This window comes from Moschus berezovskii, chromosome 6, assembly GCF_049115385.1.
Source record: "Moschus berezovskii isolate FMDL1 chromosome 6, NW_MosBer_1.0, whole genome shotgun sequence".
Classification (NCBI taxonomy): domain Eukaryota; kingdom Metazoa; phylum Chordata; class Mammalia; order Artiodactyla; family Moschidae; genus Moschus; species Moschus berezovskii.
This window is the reverse complement of record NC_142465.1, coordinates 49,939,389-49,962,541: the sequence shown is the minus strand read 5'-3', so window position 1 is coordinate 49,962,541 and position 23,153 is coordinate 49,939,389. Positions and strand designations below refer to the sequence as shown.

Below are 23,153 nucleotides of genomic sequence, written 5' to 3'. Positions count from 1 at the left end.
CTCTAGACAGGATCTCTCATCAACTCTCCAGTTCCTTTAATCCAGGGTGATCACTTGACCCCTTTGCTGGGACAGTCCCATTTATGTCTGTCATTCCAGCTTAATTAATAGTGCCCACTTTGACTCTCAGAAAAGTCTCAGACAAAATATTATTTGGTCTTCCTACTCGAGAGTAAGGATTTCGCCCTGATTTTACTTGATCCAACATTTCATTACTCCACTCTTCTTTTTCTGGAATGCTTGTCTTCTTTCCCCACATTGCCATTTCTGTTGGCAGTTCTGTTGCTCTTCCACAGCTCAGAAGCTGGAAGCCTTGGTGCCTGACTGACCCCTCCCTCCGCATCCCACCTTTACCATGCACAGCACCAAGGTCAGAGGAATGGACACATCTCCTGTGTCACTCACCAGCTCTGTGCTCTGTCTCCGTGCCTTGGTATGATATTGTCCTTTGTAAAACAAAGAAGACAGTACTTTCTGACAGGGTCCTTGCAAGGAGTCAATGATGCCATTTCTAAGGGAGCACCTGCCACTGTGCTGACACAGCAAATCTGATGACTTCTTAGATGCACATTGGATTCAACCCCTATTTACTAAGCACCTCCTATATGCCAGGCACTGTTCTAGGTTCTGCAGATGCATCAGTGAGCAAGCCAGTCAAAGATATCTGTCCTTATAGAGCTAGCATCCTAGTGGAGAAATTAGACAACAAACAAAGAACTTGTGTCAGGTGGTGATAGGGAAGGAAAAGCCAAGCAGAGTAAGGTAGACAGAAAGTGTCAAAGTGAATGGAGAAAGGTTGCTATTTTCAGAAGGGTGGTCAAGGAAGATATCATTAATAAGATGACATTTGAGCAGAGACTGAAAGGAGCTGAGGGAATTAGCTCTGTGGCTGTTTAGGGGAAGAACAGACACAGGCAAGTTCCCTGGGGCAGGACAAGGTCCCATGTGTTTGAGGACCAACAGGGAAGATAGCTTCATGGAGTAGAGGGACAAGTAGGCACCAAGTAGAGGGTGAAGTCAGAGGTAACGGGAGCCCATTGGGTGCAGCCCTTATAGATTCTGGTGAGGAGTTCAGCTTGTCCTCTGAGCAAGGCTGGAGCTATTGGACAGTATATGCAAAGGCGTGACTGTCTTGAGAGAAGACTGCAGGAGGTGAGGCCAGAAGCAGAGAGAGGTTAGAGGAGATGCAATAATACAAGCAAGAGATGATGGTGGCCTGGGCCAAGGCAGAGGCAGCCACAGTGGTGAGAAATGAAAACCTTCCCTTTGAAGTCTCTTGGATTTCCCACTGCATTTCTGTCTCACAGCCACAGCTCTGGCCCTGGCCTGCGTCACCTAACACCTAATTATTGCAATAGCTCCTTTCTATCCTCACTGGATCTCCTACCCCTGTTTCTCCCTCTCTCGCTTTCATCATATCGCTTCCCAGCTCAGAGAGAGCAGTTGGGCCCTAGCAGTTAGGCACCAAATCCAAACTCCTCCCCCAGCTCTCAAGAGCTTCCACTGGATTCTATACATTCAGCGTTCTTTCTACCGTAAACCAACCCCAACCAGTGTACCACGAGTTCAGTAGCAGCTCAGAAATTCCCTGGCTTCCTAAGTAACCAACAGATTTGTTATTCAGCATGCAGTTCAAAATTAAGAGCAGTTCTTTTCATTGAAAACTACTTTTAGGTGTGATTACAGCAACAGATGATAATGGCTGACATTGTGTTTACTAAGTGCCAGACACTAATCTAGGAACTTTACAAACAGCATTCTCCTTTATTGCCTACAACACCTCTAGAACACCCCTATGAGATGGATATTACTATCATCATCCCCAATTTTATTGATGAGGAAACTGAGGAACAGAAACAGTAAGGAAATTGCCTTACCTCACAGACGCTGAAATGGGAAGAGGTGGGTGTGGAGCTGGGATTTGAATCTAGAAAGTCCAACTCCAGGGTCAGCACTCGTAGCCAAACCCTGTATTGCCGCCCATATTTGGACATTCTGTCTCAGATTTCTTAATGTGAACTGTTAAATTGTCGGTGTGAGTACTGCAGGACTCTCATTACCACCCCCATGCCTTGGCTTAGCCTCTTCTCCACCTCCCCACCTAGCTCTGCCTTGCCAAGTCCCACCCAGCTCTCAAGTAACTCAACCTCCTGTTCTTCCACAAAACTTCTCTAAGCATATTAGACCTCGCTGACCTTCCATTCTCTGAGCTTTTTGAAATCCATTGCAAATCGCCATGTTTTCTGTTTGTTTTTCTTGTATCTTCCCAACTGCACTGCATTCTTCCACAAAACTTCTCTAAGCATATTAGACCTCGCTGACCTTCCATTCTCTGAGCTTTTTGAAATCCATTGCAAATCGCCATGTTTTCTGTTTGTTTTTTCTTGTATCTTCCCAACTGCACTGCAAGCTGCTTATGTAGAGCAGCTATAAATTATATATCTTTTTATATCTTCACAATATGTAAAGCAATTCTGGGCCACTCAGCTTAACAGACATTTTAAAATAAAGCCTACAGCAAACCAGATCCTGAATAGGTCCTAGAAACACAGTGAAGACAGTGCTTAATAACCTTTCTTGCCCAGTTAGGAGGATCCAGGAAAAATGCTTCCTGAAACATAATCATCTATTCCAATTAACCCTTTGGCATAAATGCCATCAGTGACACTATTCATATACAAATACATGATTTTCATGTTATTTCAGTAAAAATTCATTGAGTACCTATCTTGTCCTAGTTTGTGTAGAATGCTGTGCCAAATTCTTGTTCCAAGAGGAAATAAGAAAAAATCCCAGTCAGAGATTTCCCAGTCTGTACTACCAACTCTCAGTCTATGTTGCCATCTGTCTCAGAGCATAGTTAGACATAAAGAACAGAACAGTCATTCAAATCTGCTTTACGTGAAAGAGAGTATAGGAAATCTCACAGAAGAGCAGGATAAAAGGAACACCTTTTCACCCACAGTATAAAAGGCCTGTGGGTGACTGTGGAATAAAGAAGGACCTAAAAAGTTATTCTCCATCTTTCTGTCCCCCGTCCCCTCTCTCTTCATCAAACCTACTCCCAGATTGCCTCCTTCCACTCTGTCTTCACCTGATCCATCATGGCTTTCACAAAATGTTATTCTCAGCCTCCAAACACCTCCATGGTGGACTTCCAGGAACGACGTCACTGTCTATTCCCTAGCCTTTCCATATTCAATCTCAAATTTCTAGCAAGAGAATCCAACAGGTCCACTGTGTGATAGGTTTCCAGATAGCTGGGGAATGGGGAAAGGATGCACAGGTCATGTTGAATGGCACGTAGGGCTTCAGGGGACCACTCTTCCTGAGGCAGAACCCAAACCTGTGGAATGACATCCTCTGTAGAATATAATGTGATCCATGGTACAATAGTTGCTTAGAACACAGATGCACCTCAAATTCACATTCTGTACACTTCATAGATTCACGGAATTAGAGAAGAGTAAGAATTATAGGAATCACTTGACACAACCTTCACACTTGTGCTCATGCATACTTAGTCACTCAGTTGTGTCTGACTCTGTGCAATCCCATGGATTATAGCCAGCCAAGCCCTTCTATCCATGGGATTTTTGAGGCAAGAATACTGAAGGGGGTTGTTGTTTCCTCCTCCAGTGGATCTTCCCGACCCAGGGATCAAGCTTGCATCTCCTGTGTTTCCTGCGTTGCAGGTGATTTTTTACCTGCCAAGCCATCAGGGAAGTGGATACTTGTGTTCAATGGAAACCAAAGCCCAAGAGTGTTAGGGGTACAGCCCTGGGTAGATCCTATAGTCTTTGACTCCTAAAGTGCTTCCTATTTCATGGCCAATATTTACCAAACCAGCAGCCCTTAAAGACCACCTCTGATATGGAGGTACCCAAAGATAGTCTATGCATCATTTTGTGGGTTTATTTATTCTTTTAGTATATTTTCAGTACCAACTTAGGCATCTTCACATATATTATCTTATTTTGAACTCATAACAATTAGGAGAAGAATCTTTAAACCTATTTCATAGATGATAAACTGAGACTCAAAGAAGTCAAGAGACTTTCTTATGGTTTATATACTCAGTATTGGGTTCAATTCAGTTCAATCGCTCAGTCATGTCTGACTCTTTGCGACCCCATGAATCACAGTACTCCAGGCCTCCCTGTCCATCACCAACTCCTGGAATTTACCCAGACTCATGTCCATCGAGTCAGTGATGCCATCCAGCCATCTCATCCTCTGTCGTCCCCTTCTCCTCCTGCCCATAATCTCTCCCAGCATCAGGGTCTTTTCCAATGAGTCAACTCATCGCATGAGGTAGCCAAAGTATTGGAGTTTCAGCTTCAGCATCAGTCCTTCCAATGAACACCCAGGACTGATCTCCTTTAGGATGGACTGGTTGGATCTCCTTGCAGTCTGAGGGACTCTCAAGAGTCTTCTCCAACACCACAGTTCAAAAGCATCAATTCTTCGGCGATCAGCTTTCTTCACAGTCCAACTCTCACATCCATACATGACCACGGGAAAAACCATAGCCTTGACTAGATGACCTTTGTTGGCAAAGTAATGTCTCTGCTTTTCAATATGCTATCTAGGTTGGTCATAACTTTCCTTCCAGGGAGTAAGCGTCTTTTAATTTCATGGCAGCAATCACCATCTGCAGTGATTTTGGAGCCCAAGAAAATAAAGTCTGACATTGATTCCACTGTTTCTCCATCTATTTGCCATGAAGTGATGGGACCAGATGCCATGATTTTAGTTTTCTGAATGTTGAGCTTTAAGCCAACTTTTTTACTCTTCTCTTTCACTTTCATCAAGAGGCTTTTTAGCTCCTCTTCACTTTCTGCCATAAGGGTGATGTCATCTACATATCTGAGGTTATTGATATTTCTCCCGGCAATCTTGATTCCAGCTTGTGCTTCTTCCAGTCCAGCATTTCTCATGATGTACTCTGCATATAAGTTAAATAAGCAGGGTGACAATATATAGCCTTGACGTACTCCTTTTCCTATTTGGAACCAGTCTGTTATTCCATGTCCATTTCTAACTGTTGCTTCCTGATTAAAATGGACTGGAATGGGTGAATTTAACTCAGATGACCATTATATCTACTACTGTGGGCAGGAATCCCTTAGAAGAAATGGAGTAGCCATCATGGTCAACAAAAGAGTCTGAAATGCAGTACTTGGATGCAATCTCAAAAATGACAGAATGATCTCTGTTTGTTTCCCAAGGCAAACCATTCAATATCCTGGTAACCAAGCCTATGCCCCAACCAGTAACTCTGAAGAAGCTGAAGTTGAATGGTTCTATGAAGACCTACAAGACCTTTAAGAACTAACACCCCAAAAAGATGTCCTTTTCATTATAGGGGACTGGAATGCAAAAGTAGGAAGTCAAGAAGCACCTGGAGTAACAGGCAAATTTGGCCTTGGAGCACAGAATGAAGCAGGGCAAAGGCTAATAGAGTTTTGCCAAGAGAACACACTGGTCATAGCAAACACCCTCTTCCAACAACACAAGAGAAGACTCTACACATGGACATCACCAGATGGTCAACATCGAAATCAGATTGATTATATTCTTTGCAGCCAAAGATGGAGAAGCTCTATATAGTCAGCAAAAACTAGACTGGAAGCAGACTGTGACTCGGATCATGAACTCCTTTTTGCCAAAATCAGACTTAAATTGAAGAAAGTAGGGAAAACCACTAGACCATTCAGGTATGACCTAAATCAAATCCCTTATGATTATGCAGTGGAAGTGAGAAATAGATTTAAGGAACTAGATATGATAGATAGAGTGCCTGATAAACTCTGGATGGAGGTTCGTGACATTGTACAGGAGACAGGGACCAAGACCATCCTCCTGGAAAAGAAATGCAAAAAAGCAAAATGGCGGTCTGAGGAGGCCTTACAAATAGCTGTGAAAAGAAGAGAAGTGAAGCGCAATGGAGAAAAGGAAAGATATATAATCATCTGAATGCAGAGTTCCAAAGAATAGCAAGGAGAGATAAGAAAGCCTTCCTCAGCAATCAATGCAAGGAAATAGAGGAAAACAACAGAATAGGAAAGACAAGAGATCTCTTCAAGAAAATTAGAGATTCCAAGGGAACATTTCATGCAAAGATGGGCTCGATAAAGGACAGAAATGGTATGGACCTAACAGAAGCAGAAGATATTAAGAAGAGGTGGCAAGAATACACAGAAGAACTGTACAAAAAAGATCTTCATGACCCAGATAATCACGATGGTGTGATCACTCACCTAGGGCCAGACATCCTGGAATGTGAAGTCAAGTGGGTCTTAGAAAGCTTCACTATGAACAAAGCTAGTGGAGGTGATGGAATTCCAGTGGAACTATTTCAAATCCTAAAAGATGATGCTGTGAAAGTGCTGCACTCAATATGCCAGCAAATTTGGAAAACTCAGCAGTGGTTATAGGACTGGAAAAGGTCAGTTTTCATTCCAATCCCAAAGAAAAGCAATGCCAAAGAATGCTCCAACTACCACACAATTGCACTCACCTCACACGCTAGTAAAGTCATGCTCAAAATTCTCCAAGCCAGGCTTCAGCAATACGTGAACTGTGAACTTCCAGATGTTCAAACTGGATTTAGAAAAGGCAGAGGAACCAGAGATCAAATTGCCAACATCTGCTGGATCATCAAAAAAGCAAGAGAGTTCCAGAAAAACGTCTATTTGTGCTTTATTGACTATGCCAAAGCTTTTGACTGTGTGGATTACAATAAACTGTGTAAAATTCTGAAAGAGATGGGAATACCAGACCACCTGACCTGCCTCTTGAGAAACCTATATGGAGGTCAGGAAGCAACAGTTAGTACTGGGAAGGCCCAGGATATATACCCAGTCTGCTAGTGCACATGTGCACTCAGTTTTGTCCCCTGTTAGTGATCCCATGGACTGTAGCCTACCAGGCTCCTCTGTCCATGGGGGTTATCCAGGTAAGAATACTGGAGTGGGCTGCTGTTTCCTACTCCAGGGGATCTTCCTGACCCAGGAATTGAACCAGAGTCTCTTGCATTGGCAGGCGGATTTTTACCACTGTACCACCTGGAAACCCCATTAAACCCTGTCTATCTGACTTTAAACCTTTGCTGATTCTGCTGTGCCATGGTGCCTTCACTCTTCAGAAATCAGTTAGGTGTCAATCAAAAATAAGGAACTGGAGGGGACTTCCCTGGTGTTCCAATGGTTACGAATCTGCCTTGCAATGCAGGGGACACGGGTTTGATCCTTGGTGGGAGAACTAAGATCCTACATACCGTGGAGCAATTAAGTCTACATGCCCTGGAGGTTGTATGCGACAACTGAAAAGTCCGTGCACCACAATGAAAGATCCTGCAACTAAATCCAAAGCAACCAAATAAATAAATGTTTAGAAAAAAATAAAAGAAGGTATTGGAAAATCAGACCGACAAGTTCAGGGGTCAAGGAATTAACATGTACAGGAGTGGGGTGTTCACCCAATGGACACAATGTCCTCCATATCTGACAGTCATGACTTCTAGCACTTCCCTCCTTCAGCATTCATGCCTCCATAACAGAAGACGAAAAGACAAGAGCATTTTCCAAAGAACAGATCAATTCCATTTGAGGGGAGGGGAAAGCTGGTTCTCACATAAGATTGTTTTTTTGCAGCAGTGATTCATTCTATCAAAGGCATCACTGCTGCCTTTGATATGGACGCTATCATTATCAGCCCCTTTGGAGTCAATCTTGAACCCATGTAAAATTTGGTTAGCCTGGTGAAGTTCTTCACAGTTCTCTAAACAACTTCAAATGCTTCTGGATAACTTGTACCTATGTTCTTGGGTCCAAAAAGGAGTGACGCATCCAATGTTTAAATCCCGGAGTGGCTCCAAAGAATAGTACTTCAAAGAACTCTTCACAAGGCAATTTCTTAAAATGTGTATATTTTTACTGCCTATTGATTTAAGGTTCTTTGCCATGGTGGGGATTTATTACCCTTTAAAATGCAATTCTGGACTTCAAATCTATTTCATGCTCTGGTTTCAAGAAACCCTGATAAAGTCCTCTGAACAATTCAACTGGGGAGAGGATGAGCAACCTTCTCGGCTTGCCCAGGACTGAAAGAGTTCTAGGGATTTGGGTCATTCCATTCTAAAATTAGGAAATTTCCTGGCAAACCAGAACAAACTAGCCACACTAATATAGAGATGATTTTGAAGGGTAAGTCTTTTGTCTTATTGTCTGTAGAACCAACGAGCAATGCAGGATGGATGATAATTGTCCTTTCGTGTCTTTCTTTAAACATCATATTTTTATAGGGATGCAGAAATCCCAAAGTATAAATGTGTGACAACAAACACAATAGATCAAACAGTGATTCTTAATACTTCCAAATGCAGATGAAATACATCAAGCAAATGAAGAGCAAAACTGCCACAGGTGACAATGATTCACTTCAATATGTAAAGGCCTGGCAGGTACGTCTACATAAAAGAGAGTCTTTAGCAGTCAGCTCTGTGGTATTTGATTCATTGTTATGAATCAAAATGTGCCAGATTTCACTCTTCTAGTGGTGAGAGGCAGGGGTGCTTCAGTCCCAAGCTCCTTGTCCAAACTCTTACCTCTGCCTACATCCAGCAGTGTTAGAATGGTCAGCCCAGCTGATATGCACGTTAATTAAATCTTCAGTAGCAGCTGAAGAGAGGAAGCCAAGCCTGGTGAGAGCCTAAATTTCTTTAATCCTTTCTGAAGAATATAAAGAGTTAAAGTTTTACCAATCTAGCCTCTAAAAATTCCTTCAAATCTCAACCCTGCAGTGCTAATTGATTGATGTCATTTATAAGTAATCTAATAATGTTGAATAATTTATTTTAAAATGGGAGTTGCTGAAAATATATGGCCATACTAATCTCTTGTCTATTGAAGAATATTTTTGGGATTATCATATATGATTTCAGGTCAGGATAGAAATTTGTTTTGTTGTTTGAATAATCTTCAAATACCTTATTTTAGCATTCATAATAAGGTGGATTTAGAAAATGAGTAATTTTGAGCCAGTGGGTGATGCTGAATTATAAACTCATCATCCCACAAATATAGTCCAATCACAGTGCTAGATGGTATGAGGACAGAGAAATAGTGGTGAACAGAGAAATGGTGCTTGCCCTCCCGCACTGGTTTTGAATCTAGTTGGAAGCCTGATATAAATGAGTAAATAAATATGCAAAAATAATTTCAGACTGTGATAAATAAAAATTAATATAAATCTACTTTCAGGTTTCATATCATTTTATCTATAGCTCTTTGAAGCCTTTATCACAGCCTGTGAAACCTCAACATCATACATTATTCAACAGTTTTTTTCTCAACTCAGTCTTTGTTACTTCCTGCTTCATTAAAAAAAGCCCTCATGAAGAATGATTTAACATTACATCATAATTTTCCTACCAGAGGAACTACATTATCCACCTCAGGCTATTAAAAATTCTTCATTACTTTTTATCATTTTATTCAATATTTTAAAAACTTTGGAGACAATTTACAACATCAAGATGCCAGGCCTTACAAATAAGTTAAAAGTGCAGTTTCTCACCGCTCATGAGGCCTCCTTTCCTTGCTGATAAGATTAACACCTGTTCTTTCTGGTTCCTGGTTCCTAGAACAAATAGAAAAATAAAGGGAGAAATCTGTGTTCTGTCTAAGTATCAATACAACCAGTGCCGCATGCTGGAGAAGGGACATGGAAAACAAAGCTGCATTAAGGGCACAAGACCCCATCTGGCTTCTTTTGAGAGAACAGTCTTAGACTGGCTGCCCCTCCCCTACCCAGCCTCCATGCCTCCCTCTCTTCTCCCCCGTAGTGACAGCTCCCCGCCGCAACCCCCAGCTTTCTTAAGAGCCTTCTCCTCAGGTAAGCTTAATATTCAAGCAGGACTCAAACTCCCTCATATAAATGTGTCAGTGATTGATGACAACAAGGATATTACCATTTTAATAAGAATCAAAGTCGTTAAGAAATGAAACTCTGAGCATAAGGTCTAGCACTGGTGAGTGACGGAGGTAGTATATATTTGGCCAGCCTAGAGATCTTGCCTGGGCTTCCCTGGTAGCTCAGATGGTAAAGAATCTGCCTGCAATGCAGGAGACCAGAGTTTGATCCCTCAGTTGGGAAGATCCCCTGGAGGAGGGCATGGCAACCTATTCTGCTTCTCTTGCCTAGAGAATTCCATCGACAGAGGAGTCTGGCAGGCTGCAATCCATAGGGTTGCACAGAGTCAGACACAACGGAAGCAAGTAAGCAGCAGCAGCAGCAGAAATCTTGCCTAAAAACCAGCTGGAAATAGGATTCTGATTGCTTCTGATGCAAATAGTGTGGCATTCCACAGTCATGATACAACATCAAGTAACGCTGTTTTTTTTATTGGAGTAAAATGCTTTACAATGTTGCGTTAATTTTTGCTGTACAACAAAGTTAATCAGTTGTGTGTATACATATATCCCCTCCCTCCTGAGCCTCGCTCCCACCCCTTTCCCATTCCATCTAGGTCATCACAGAGCACCAAGGTGAGCTCCCTGTGCTATGTAGCAGCTTCCCACTAGCTATTTTACCCATGGAGAAGGAAACGGCAACCCACTCCAGTGTTCTTGCCTGGAGAATCCCAGGGATGGGGAGCCCGGTAGGAGGCCGTCTATGGGGTCGCACAGAGTCAGACACGACTGAAGCGACTTAGCAGCAGCAGCAGTCTATATATGTCAATGCTTACCCTCCCAGCTTGTCCCATCCTTCCCGTCCCCCCGGTGTCCACATGTTTTCAACACATTATAGAGTGACACCCAGGCAAACTACTTAGCTGAAAAAAAAAAAAATTCCCTGTAAACACACTCAGTCCATCTTGGATTATCTTGTGTAACAGTTTTTCAGTGTACTGAGATGTCTCCATCTAATGTATTGTTCAGATTCAGATTTTTTGTGCTGACATTTGTCTCTCCCTCTAGGCAGCACTTTCCTCTGAGTCAGTACATGGAAAACATTGTCAGACAGCCTCTTGACTATTAAGTACAAATTAATCTTTCCAGGAGTCATTACAAATGTTTTGTTCTGAATGCCTTTATGCGATTATTGTGAATAATAATAATAGCGATTATGTAACTGGATATTTCCTGCATACCAGGTGCTCTTCCTCACGATGTTGCTCATGCTCACAACAGCCTCCACATTCGTTATTATTATCCCTCTTTCTGTAGTTGAAGGAATCACCCAAGGTCATACAACTGCAAAGAAACTCTCCTAAAAAAAAGCCTGTCTAGGTTTTCGCTCCTGCACATGTTAGGGACAATAAAGCAGGAAAGATACTGTGTTCTGGCTATTATATGGGGCACATTAAGCCACAAGGTTAATAGATAAGCACCCTTTAAAACCTCTGTGTTCTCTGAAGAATATTTATGAGTCTGGAGGTGAGTCAAGAATGAAACAGCCTATTGAAGAATGTAAGAACTATAATCAGCGCTATGGGACTCAGCAAAAACGGCTAAAACAGAGGAAAGACGGTTCCAATTTAGACTCACCCTTTCCAAAAAGCAGGCGATAATAGAGCACAACCTGACTGACAACCACAGGTTTAAAGCAAGTGATGTCAGGACCAACCCTCCCTGACAAACCCAACCTGTCCCAGACAAATTTTCAAGCGCTCACTCTTCACTGGGTGTTATTATTAACCTTGCTATCATGGGATAAACCAGGGTTTCAGTCACCAGCGACCTGGGGGCGGCTTAAGTATGGTTCTCCATTCTGTCCTCCCTCCCACTCTCTCCATCACTGCTGCCGGCAAATCAGCCTAAAAATAGTCCTAACTACCACTGGTATACATCATCCCAATCCACAAAGTCCTTTCACGTACCTTATTCCATTTAACCCAGTGAAATAAGTATTATTAGTAGCCCCATCTCAAATAGGAAGATGGTTCAGAGAGAAGTTGTAACTTTATTTTTTTATTTTTAATTGAAGAATAGTTGAATTACAATGTTGTCTTAATTACTGCTATACAGCAAAGTGATTCAGTTATACATGTATACATTCTTTTTCATATTTTTTCCATTATGGTTTATCACAGGATATTGAATACAGTTCCCTCTGCTATACAGTAGGACCTTGTTATTTATCCGTTCCATATATACCAGATTGCATCTGTTAATCCCCAAATCCCAATCCAAGCCTCTCCTACCCACCTCCTCCTTGGTAACCACTGGTCCGTTTTCTATGTCTCTGTTCTGTTTCACAGATAGGTTTATTTGTGTATGACTTACTTTAAATTACTCTGCCAAGAAGAGATTCAGAACCACGTCCAAGTTTTCTGGGTCCTCCCTCTAACTCAAAAGGAGACCAAATGAAATCCCACCAAAGAAAATGTGCTATGTGATGTCATTTGCTCTACTTTATCTCAGGCTTTAAGATTTAAAATTCATAACAATCTAGTAGATTTAATGGTTTCCTACCATTAACCTACCCACCTCCAACAAACGCATCTAAGTCCCACAGGACTAATATTTTGTAACTTAATTTCATTCATGAGAGTTTATGCAGAACATTGCTCTCCATCGGTTTCTCTTCCCCCTGCCCCAAGAGGTTCATAGACAATGCACATGAGCATCAGTAAGTGTTAGATGTGTACACGGAAGATAAATCCTCCTACCTATCCTGCGTAGGCCTGGGGTTGATTTTCACTGCTTAGTTACAAACTTCTGAGGGAGACAGCTTTTATAAAGCGCACACACACACTGAGTATTCTTTGTCTCTATAGGACAGGCAATAGTACTCAGTTTTACTATTAAGATAGAAGCTCATCCTCAATGGAAACAGCTTCTGTTCATTTAGAAGTGAAAAGCAAGAGAAGAATTTAAAATTCCTATAATCACTACTTAGGTTAATGGTCAGTAATTCAAGAACCAATTATCAGGTTTGTGGATTTTCTCTGTTCCTACATTACCTCCGCTTATTGCCTACTTGACATCTTGGTCTTCATTATTACCTCCTGCAGAGGGTGTTAAAGAAAAAGAATGGAGGTGAGATGCAAAATAAAATTTTAATGAATGATTATTAAGCACCTTCTTTGTGCCAGACACTGAGATAGGTATGAGAGTCCTAATTAAATAATACATGGTCCCTGTATGTGGATTAGTGCAATAAATGCTTTATTAAAGACATGTATAAAGTTTTATGAAAACTCTAGTAAAAGAGCAATTAGCCTGGAAAGAAGGGTAGGAGGTAAAAACAACAGATAAAAGAAATAACACTTCTGATGGGACTTGGAGATGTTGAAGTCTAAGAGGAATCAAGGGAAGAAGGATGAGGAGAAAAGAGGATAAACGGGGACAGAGGACTGTAGGCAATGGGGTTTGGAAGTATGCATGTGCTCCGAGAACAATGAGTCCCTGATATGGCCCTAATGAACACTGGAGACAGATGACACTGGGGTGATTTCATGAAGGGTTATGTGGATGGTGACTGTATATCCTGGTTTCTCTGAGTTAGTTCCAACTTACGGCACAATTTCATTTGTTATACTATTTTAGTGTAATTTTACACTAAAATACTATTTTAGTGTAATTATGATAGCACTCCCTTTTACTCTCAAAAGTATCTTGGTTTGGGCAATAAATTGTATGGTTGTGTGTATCAGACTCAGGCATCTGTCATCACGCTCCTTCACCCATGGCAGACATTACTAAATTATCGTGGTATACATTCCTGGAAGCTTCCCTGGTGGCTCAGATGGTAAAGCGTCTGCCTGCAATGTGGGAGACCTGGGTTCGATCCCTGGGTTGGGAAGATCTCCTGGAGAAGGAAACAGCAACCCACTCCAGTACTCTTGCCTGGAGAATCCCACGGACGGAGGAGCCTGGTAGGCTACTGTCCATGGAGTCGCAAAGAGTTGGACACGACCGAGTGACCTCACTTCCACTTTCACACATTCCTGGGGAAGCCCGCACTTGTATTCTGAACCTTCTTAGAAGTATCGCTCCAGACATAGGTTGAAACTGGAGTTACATATTCCTTGCACAGTATGGGCCAGATAGGGTACACACTGGCAGCTCACAGACTATATCTGGAGGGCATTTATATTCTGTTTGGCCCACACTAGATTTTCTAAAATCCTGAAGCCAACATTTACTATCATGAGATTTAACTTAGAAATCTATTTTTCTGGCTTTATGTGAGAAATGGAAAAATCCAGCAGCACAGGACCTGTGTCCCACCATAGTGACAAGTGGCTGAAGCTAGATGGTAATACCACCATTTTGTCCCAATGCTACCTGAGTTCATCAGCCAGCAAGATGTCCCCTATTGATCCTTGCTTCTTAGCACCCACACCCTATGTAGTCCCCTCCCACACTGTATCCAGTCTGGTAGATATAACCAGCAGAACAGTACAGAAGTGATACCATGCCACTTCCATGTCTATGTCATATGTCTGTGTCATAAAACACACTGTGACTCTGTCTTTCTTGTGCCACCTGCTCTGGAGGAAATCTGCTGGTGTGTCATGAGGAGAGGAGCACGTGGTGAGAAAGTGCGATAGCTGTGTGAATAAGCCTGTTTGAAGTGGATACTCTAGTCCAGTCAAGTGTTCAGATGACTGAAGTCCCCACAGGCATCTTGACTGAAACCTCAGAAAAGATGTGAGCAAGAACCACTCAGCTAAGATGCCTCCAGACTCCCTACACTCAAACACCGTGTGAGAAATAGGGTTTGTTGTTTTCAGCTGCTAAGTTTTGGAGCAATTTGTTACACAGCAGTAGATAATTAATATACCAACATAACTGAGTTTCTTACAATCTACTTGCCTGTACCAATTATGGTACTTACATTATGCTAAAAACAGTTGCGGTTACATCTGGGCTGTAGAGGAAGAAATATTGTTGAGGATTCTAAGCAAGAAAATGAGATGGTTAGATCTGGCTTTCATCATAGTAAAACTGATGGTAAGAGACAGATGTGTGTTGTTTAGACAAAGTTAATACTTAACACTGGCATCTCTGAAAAGGCAGAGTCAGAAGGAAGTTCAAGTTTCCTAAGAAGCTTATGAATAGATCTTATAACCTAACACAATGGGGATGTGATACTGTATTATGTCTAAGAGAGTAAGCTCTAGAATGAGAATATGTGACTTAGAGCCCCCATACAAATTTTATATATATTTTCCAAGTTACTTATTACAAATAGCCTTTGGTTTCCTTATCTGAAAAATGGGACTTGGAATGCATTCAGCTGCAAATAATTGAATGGCCACTAACAATGGCTTCAAAAATTATTTTCTTACATAACTGGAAGTACAGTGGTAAGCAGTTGCTGGACAGTTTGTCTGTTTAACAATACCATCAAGATCCCAGATTTTTCTGCCTTTTAACTCTACCTTTCTTAGCATGTTGGCTTCTTGCTTTATGTTTCCAAGATGGCTACTGCTGGTCCATCACATTTATACCAAAGGCAGCTCCAGCCATCACATTTATACCTAAGGCACAAAGAAGTGGGGATAGGCTAAGAGTGTTACTCTAGTCTGTGTGTCCCATTTCATCAGGAAAGAATAAAACTTCCAAGAAGCTCCCCCTCCACAAACTTCTGCTTACATCTCATTATCTAGAATTGGATCACAAAGCCACTTAGCAGTGATGGAGGCTGGTAAAGTGAGTATTTAGATGGATACACTAATACCCCATGCAAAATTTGGTTCTGTTAAGGAAAGGTTGGGGGCGGGAGGAGAAGGGGACGACCGAGAATGAGATGGTTGGATGGCATCACCGACTCTGTGGACATGGGTTTGAGTGTACTCTGGGAGTTGGTGATGGACAGGGAGGCCTGGCGTGCTGTGATTCATGGGGTCGCGGAGAGTCGGACACGACTGAGCGACTGAACTGAACTGAACAAACAAGAAGAGGGGATAATGAATATTAGATATTCAGTTGCCCAAAATGATACAGTCAACTTCAGATTATTGATATAAGGGTTACAGTAAACTGAGGCATGCTTTAGAATATAGTGCCTGGCATGTATTAATAGTAAGAGCATAATAGATGGTCAGTTCAGTTCAGTTGCTCAGTCTTGTCCAACTCTTTGCGACCCCATGAATCACAGCACACCAGGCCTCCCTGTCCATCACCAACTCCAGGAGTTCACCCAAACTCATTTCCATCAAGTTGGTGATGCCCTCCAGTCATCTCATCCTCTATCGTCCCCTTCTCCTCCTGCCCCCAATCCTTCCCAGCATCGGAGTCTTTTCTAGTGAGTCAACTCTTTGCATGAGGTGGCCAAAGTATTGGAGTTTCAGCTTTAGCATCAGTCCTTCCAATGAACACCCAGGACTGATCTCCTTTAGGATGGACTGGTTGGATCTCCTTGCAATCCAAGGGACTCTCAACAGTTTTCTCCAGCACCACAGTTCAAAAGCATCAATTCTTCGGCACTCAGCTTTATTTATAGCCCAACTCTCACATCCATACATGACCACTGGAAAAACCATAGCCTTGACTAGACGGACCTTGGTTGGCAAAGTAATGTCTCTGCTTGTTAATATGCTATCTAGGTTGGTCATAACTTTCCTTCCAAGGAGCAAGCGTCTTTTAATTTCATGGCTGCAGTCAGCATCCGCAGTGATTTTGGAGCCCAGAAAAATAAAGTCTGACACTGTTTCCACTGTTTCCCGATCTATTTCCCATGAAGTGATGGGACCAGATGCCATGATCTTCGTTTTCTGAATGTTGAGCTTCGGCCAACTTTTTCACTCTCCTCTTTCACTTCCATCAAGAGGCTTTTTAGTTCCTCTTCACTTTCTGCCATAAGGGTGGTGTCATCTGCATATCCGAGGTTATTGACATTTCTCCCAGCAATCTTAATTCCAGCTTGTGCTTCTTCCAGCCCAGCGTTCCTCATGTTGTATGCTGCAGAGAAGTTGAATAAGCAGGGTGACAATATACAGTCTTGATGTACTCCTTTTCCTATTTGGAACCAGTCTGTTGTTCCATGTCCAGTTCTAACTGTTGCTTCCTGACCTGCATACAGGTTTCTCAAGAGGCAGGTCAGGTGGTCTGGAATTCCCATCTCTTTCAGAATTTTCCACAGTTTATTGTGATCCAGACAGTCAAAGGCTTTGGCATAGTCAATAAAGCAGAAATAGATGTTTTTCTGGAACTCTTGCTTTCTCCATGATCCAGCGGATGTTGGCAATTTGATCTCTGGTGCCTCTGCCTTTTCTAAAACCAGCTTGAACATCTGGAAGTTCATGGTTCACATATTGCTGAAGCCTGGCTTCGAGAATTTTGAGCATGACTTTACTAGCATGTGAGATGAGTGCAATTGTGCGGTCGTTTGAGCATTCCTTGGCATTGCCTTTCTTTGGGATTGAGATGAAGACTGACCTTTTCCAGTCCTGTGGCCACTGCTGAGTTTTCCAAATTTGCTGGCATATTGAGTGCAGCACTTTCACAGCCTCATCTTTCAGGATTTGAAATAGCTCAACTGGAATTCCATCACCTCCACTAGCTTTGTTCATAGTGATGCTTTCTAAGGCCCACTTGACTTCACATTCCAAGATGTCTGGCTCTAGGTGAGTGATCACACCATTGTGATTATCTGGGTCGTGAAAATCTTTTTTATACAGTTCTTCTGTGTATTCTTGCCACCTCTTCTTAATATCTTCTGCTTCCATTAGGTCCACAACATTTCTGTCCTTTATCAAGCTCATCTTTGCATGAAATGTTCCCTTGGTATCTCTAATTTTCTTGAAGAGATCTCTTGTCTTTCCTATTCTGTTGTTTTCCTCTATTTCTTTGCATTGATCGCTGAGGAAGGCTTTCTTATCTCTCCTTGTTATTCTTTGGAACTCTGCATTCAGATGATTATATCTTTCCTTTTCTCCTTTGCTTTTCACTTCTCTTCTTTTCACAGTTATTTGTAAGGCTTCCTCAGACAGCCATTTTGCTTTTTTGCATTTCTTTTCCATGGGGATGGTCTTGGTCCCTGTCTCCTGTACAATGTCACGAACCTCCGTCCAGGGTTCATCAGGCACTCTATCTATCAGATCTAGTTCCTTAAATCTATTTCTCACTTCCACTGCATAATCATAAGGGATTTGATTTAGGTCATACCTGAATGGTCTAGTGGTTTTCCCTACTTTCTTCAATTTAAGTCTGATTTTAGCAATAAGGAGTTCATGATCCGAGTCACAGTCTGCTTCCAGTCTAGTTTTTGCTGACTATATAGAGCTTCTCCATCTTTGGCTGCAAAGAATATAATCAATCTGATTTCGATGTTGACCATCTGGTGATGTCCATGTGTAGAGTCTTCTCTTGTGTTGTTGGAACTTGGCAAAACTCTATTAGCCTTTGTCCTGCTTCATTCCGTGCTCCAAGGCCAAATTTGCCTGTTACTCCAGGTGTTTCTTGACTTCCTACTTTTGCATTCCAGTCCCCTATAATGAAAAGGACATAGCTACTGAAATTACAATAGTCCAGGCACAAAATGATTCAACCTTGCACTAGGACATGGCAGAGGGAATTATTCTGACACCCAGTTAAGCTGAAATTTTTGAAAACAAAGACAAGTGAAACTATTAGTGAAAAGTAAAAGATTTGGCTTTGTTTTTATTACCTTTATTTCTTCTTTCTCTTAGAACCACTGACATGTGTGTCTGTTTTCCACATCATCATCTCTTTTCTTTCTAGTTATTTTATAATTGTGTGCCTTTGTTAGAACTTAAGTATTTATTGTTTTTAAAATCTAAGGGAAATATAAAATTTGTTTTCTTAAATCTACTTGATTAAAAAACTTGTTACAGAAACTTTACTTCCTAATTAATAGCCTACACAATTATATAATCATATAATGCTGGGCACTATGACCTGCTCTTTGCATATATTTGTTTTTTTTTTCTTTAAATTTTTTTTCATAAATTTATTTTAATTGGAGGCTGATTACTTTACAATATTGTAGTGGTTTTGCCATACATTCATATATTTGTTTTAGAGACAGCTTGCCAGTGGATAGCTTTCTATGAAGAAATAGAAATATCTCCTCTATTCATGCTAAAATTATTTGCAATACTGTAGTCATATGACATGAAATGTTTCTAGAACTAATAGCAGGCAACACAACTACCAGGAACCCAATGACACATTTTGCTGAACCCATCCCAAGGCACTTTCAGGGCGGATCAAACAATTGGTGGACCCACCATACATTTTTCTAACCACAGAAAGCATTTTGGAGGCCAGGATTCAAAACCCATTGGCAGCTATGTAATTACATAGTGTTAGAGACCAGAGAGGTAAGTGGCGTGGGATATAGATTGAAAGAGAAAGGAAGGAATTGGAATATGATACCCCCCATTTCAAGCCCTCATTACGCCCTCCCAGTCCTTCCCAAATACACTAAGTCCTCTAAAATTTGCTTAATAAGGGGGAAAGAAGTGAGCAAAATTACAGAAGAGAGATTTCCAAGTTCTTTCTAGATATGTACAGCATCATTTAGCCTTTCTGTATTTTCCATTTTTTTTTTTACTATAAATATGTATCACATTTGCGATCAGGAAAAGAAAAAGGACAGAATATTACAAAACAGGGCAACAAAGGATTAAGTGGCCTAAGTTCCTCTATGTCTCTGACCTGATAGGGTCAAAGCAATTCTCCCCTCAACCTCACGAAATTGGAAGTTTCCACCCTAAAGTATGAAATATCATTCCTTTATCTTTCACTACTTCAGTTTCTGATAAACTCAGGGTCAGCAGTTACATGACTGACCTGGAATGATTTCACATTGCTGCATGCGGCGCCAGGCTTGGGGCAATGAACTGGAGCAAATGACTGTGTAAGCAGCTTCTGGAAAGACCAAATTGTAGAGCTGCTACAGACAACTTACTCTCTTTTGTTATTTCTGATTAGATCTTTTTACTTTTTTTGTTGTCGTTTTTTCTTAGAGGAGGCAAGGGTGTCTCATTGAAGCCTGGAGGAAATGGCTGAATTTTAATGGAATCTAATTGGCTCCCATGGTTATCTCAAAGGAGCTGTGGTCATAAAAGTTAATTAAATTAGATTCATTTGCATATTCAAGACCATTCCCTTCCCTCACTTTAAAACCAGATAAAGAGAAGATGTGTCCCCTGCTTCCTGAACAGGACACACAGCAGTGTCCAGATTGCTTTCTTTGTATGCTGGGAATTATTCCGAGTGGCAGGTTATTTTTTTAATCCTCTACTTAGGTGAGTATCAACCCAAGAGTTAAATTGGTATGCATTGCAGTTCTTGCTTTCAAATACAGAACTAGTCTTTTATAGAAAGAGCTTTGCCGTGCTCAAAGACTGAGGTAATTTTTCTAGACAAAAGGTGAATTCAGAATGTTCAGTAGATAAGAAACTAGCAACAGATACAGCCCCAGGACTGTCCTGTTTGTGTGTGTCCTGGCATGTTTATCAGCAACAGCAGTGTCTATAGCTTTATTATGGGTCAGAGGGATGGAACAATGGGACTTTATAAGCAGCTGTCTAGTCTAACCTGCTGCCTGTGGTAGGCCCAAAATAACCAGCTGAAATGGAACTCTGGCCTGTTTTCTGAAGCCTCTGGGGAAGGCTTCCTCTATATTCCAACCCATTTTTAACAATCCTTAATATCACACCAGAAAGCATTCCCTCGTGTCAAACCTATAACCCTCTGCTCCTGATTTAGTGTTGACCCTGTGCAGGCAGTGCAGGGGTGGGCAGTCAAGTTCAGCCCCTACCCCAGCACCTAGCTTCTTTGTACATTTCCTAGGGACATCAACTAGTGCCTGGGTCAGGCTCAATGGATTAAAGGCAATGTCTGCCCTACTTCCCCCAGCCACTCTTGCCTGTTAATACACATAAAGGTACATCATTAACATCATTCAGTTTATGATAAACTCAGGGTCAGCAGATACTGACTGACCTGGAATGATTTTGCATTGCTGCATGTCTTCCTATGAGGGAAGACAGGGTTGATTTTATTTTTAGTACTTTTTCTTCTTTAATGAACACAAATGTGCCAGGCACTATGCTGTATTCTTGAGAAACAACGGTGGACAGGACAGACCAAGGCCCTGCCCTCGTACCTGAAACTCAGATAAACTACAAAGTAATTACAAGTGGAGTGAGCATTTCAGAAAAGTGTTAGTTACTAAGAAATCACACAACAGACTGAGCTAACATACCAGAAGGACAGGGGAAAGCTTTCTGGATAAAGTGATATTTCGCATGAAACCAGAAAGAGAAATAGGATTTGTCAAAGTGGGGAAGGGCATCCATGGCAGAGGGACAAGCATATGCAAAGGCCCTGTCAGAGAAAGAATGGCATGTTTGAGTGTGTTCAGGGTCTCCAACTCCTCATCTGGAAAATGAGGAGTTTAGTTGTAGACCATCCTAATTCACATTCTGGAATAATTTAGCAAATAGTCCCCACACAGTTCAGTTCAGAAGTGGGTCACAGTAGTAGCAAGCTAGCCTACATTTGGGCATAAAAGGAAGAGCTATTCAGACACAAGTCAGTAGCCTTTCTAGAATTCATATTTTTTTTAATTGTGGTAAAATATACCTAACATAAAATTTAGCATTTTAACCACTTTCAAGTATAAATTTTAGTGGCATTGATTACATTTAGTGTTGTACAGCCATCACCACTATTTCCAAAATTTTTTCACCCCAATTGACTGCTATTTTTACAGTGACTATAGTTTCTCTTTTTTTCCCCCAGTTTGATTACAATATGATTGACATACAACATTGTATTAAAGGCATACAACATTGTATTAAAGGTATACAACATTGTATTAAAGGTATACAACATCCTGATTTGATATAAGCATATATTATGAAATGATTATCACAATAAGTTTTGTTATCTCCGATTCACTTTTAAACGAGGCTGGGCAAGTTCCACAAGTGTCCTTACAAGCCATGAACTTGATTGTCTGTCATGACCCCTGATTTGGACCTTGAGAGACCAGGCACTGCTCTCAAATTAAATGATGCTTCTTACCCCTTGTACAAAAATGAGTACCAAGGAGGCTTCCTTGGTGGTCCAGTGGTTAAGATTCCACCTCACAATGCAGGGGACACGGGTTCAATCCTTGGTCCAGGAAGATTCCACATATTGTGGGGCAAATAAGCTCCAGCACCACAACTACTGAGCCTGCACTTCAGAGCTGGAGAACCTCAATTACTGAAGCCCAAGCACCCTAGCACCCATTCTCCACAAGAGAAGCCACAGCAGTGAGAAGCCTGCACGCAGCAACGAGAGAGCAGCCCCCTGCTCTCTGAAACTAAAGAAAGCACTCACACAGCAACAAAGACCCAGCACAGCCAAAAATAAGAGTTAATTAAATTAAAAATTTTTTAACTGAGTACAAAGGGTAAACATAATCTGTTCAGTAAAAGTCTATGTAGTTGTCTGCTCCCTCCACATCCAGCAAGGTCCCCTTGTTCAAGATCGTAATGCTTAATACCCCAAATGTACTGAGGCCCACTTGTGTGCCTTGCACTGAGCTAGTTGCTTTGCACTTGCCATTTGACAAGTGGTTGATATTACTCCCATTTTACAAATAAAGAAATAGGCTACAGTGAAACCAGACTTTCAACCCAAGTCAGTCTGCCTTAAAAAATTGGTTCACCTTCTCCCTAAATGCTTTACCAAACACAGCCAGAGGGGAGACCTGGGAAAGGGGGTTGAAAAATGAAGGAGAGCAAAGAAAGACAGAAATTGAATCCAAGCTCTCACTACTAAGCCTACCTCAGACTTGTGACTGGTTTTGTCACATACCTTCTAGCATCTCAACTTTTCTTATCTCTCTAGCCCATGGAATTGATAGTATTTACTGCCCCACTTTTCAAGGATAACATGTGGCTCAGTTACTTAACGAAGTCCTTAGAGCATCATGTTGTTTAGCAGGCAGAAAGGCTTAACAGCCCAAGGAAGGGCTGAGCTCCCCTTGCCTCAGGTGGTAACAGAAGGCCCTGGAACTATGAGGACAGGTGAACTGCCCACCCTCCAGAAGCCTTTGCCATGAATCTTGAGAGAACCAAAAATAAACATAAAGACAAGGGAATGGTCAGGTAAATTAATATGAAGAGTACAGATTCCATTTTCTTTTTCCCTCAAGAAGTATGCAGT

General features: G+C 41.5%; 1 protein-coding gene and 1 long non-coding RNA gene across 14 annotated transcripts in view; one reads left to right on the top strand and one right to left on the bottom strand.

The window, feature by feature from the left end:
• LOC148777610 (uncharacterized) overlaps nucleotides 1-23,153 on the top strand; it is a 131,270-nt gene that overhangs the window by 64,567 nt on the left and 43,550 nt on the right. For 3 of the 13 annotated variants that reach the window (XR_016037603.1, XM_088837018.1, XM_088837019.1), the window contains one exon: nucleotides 8,390-8,467. The exons of 6 other annotated variants lie outside the window; for them this stretch is intronic. Coding sequence is in view for 3 of the 7 variants with exons in the window: in XM_088837018.1 (XP_088693144.1) it covers nucleotides 8,390-8,467 (78 nt within the window). In the remaining 4 variants the exon portion in view is untranslated. 4 more of the 13 variants (XR_016037605.1, XR_016037599.1, XM_088837020.1 and 1 more) reach the window with 3 other exon arrangements.
• The window catches only part of LOC148777609 (uncharacterized), a 147,275-nt gene continuing 132,730 nt past the window's right edge, over nucleotides 8,609-23,153 (bottom strand). Inside the window, exons 2-3 of the long non-coding RNA XR_016037607.1 lie at nucleotides 9,583-9,645; nucleotides 8,609-8,735 (exon numbers count right to left, since the gene is read on the bottom strand). This is a non-coding gene — a long non-coding RNA (uncharacterized LOC148777609). The remainder of the gene's footprint in view (nucleotides 8,736-9,582; nucleotides 9,646-23,153) is intronic.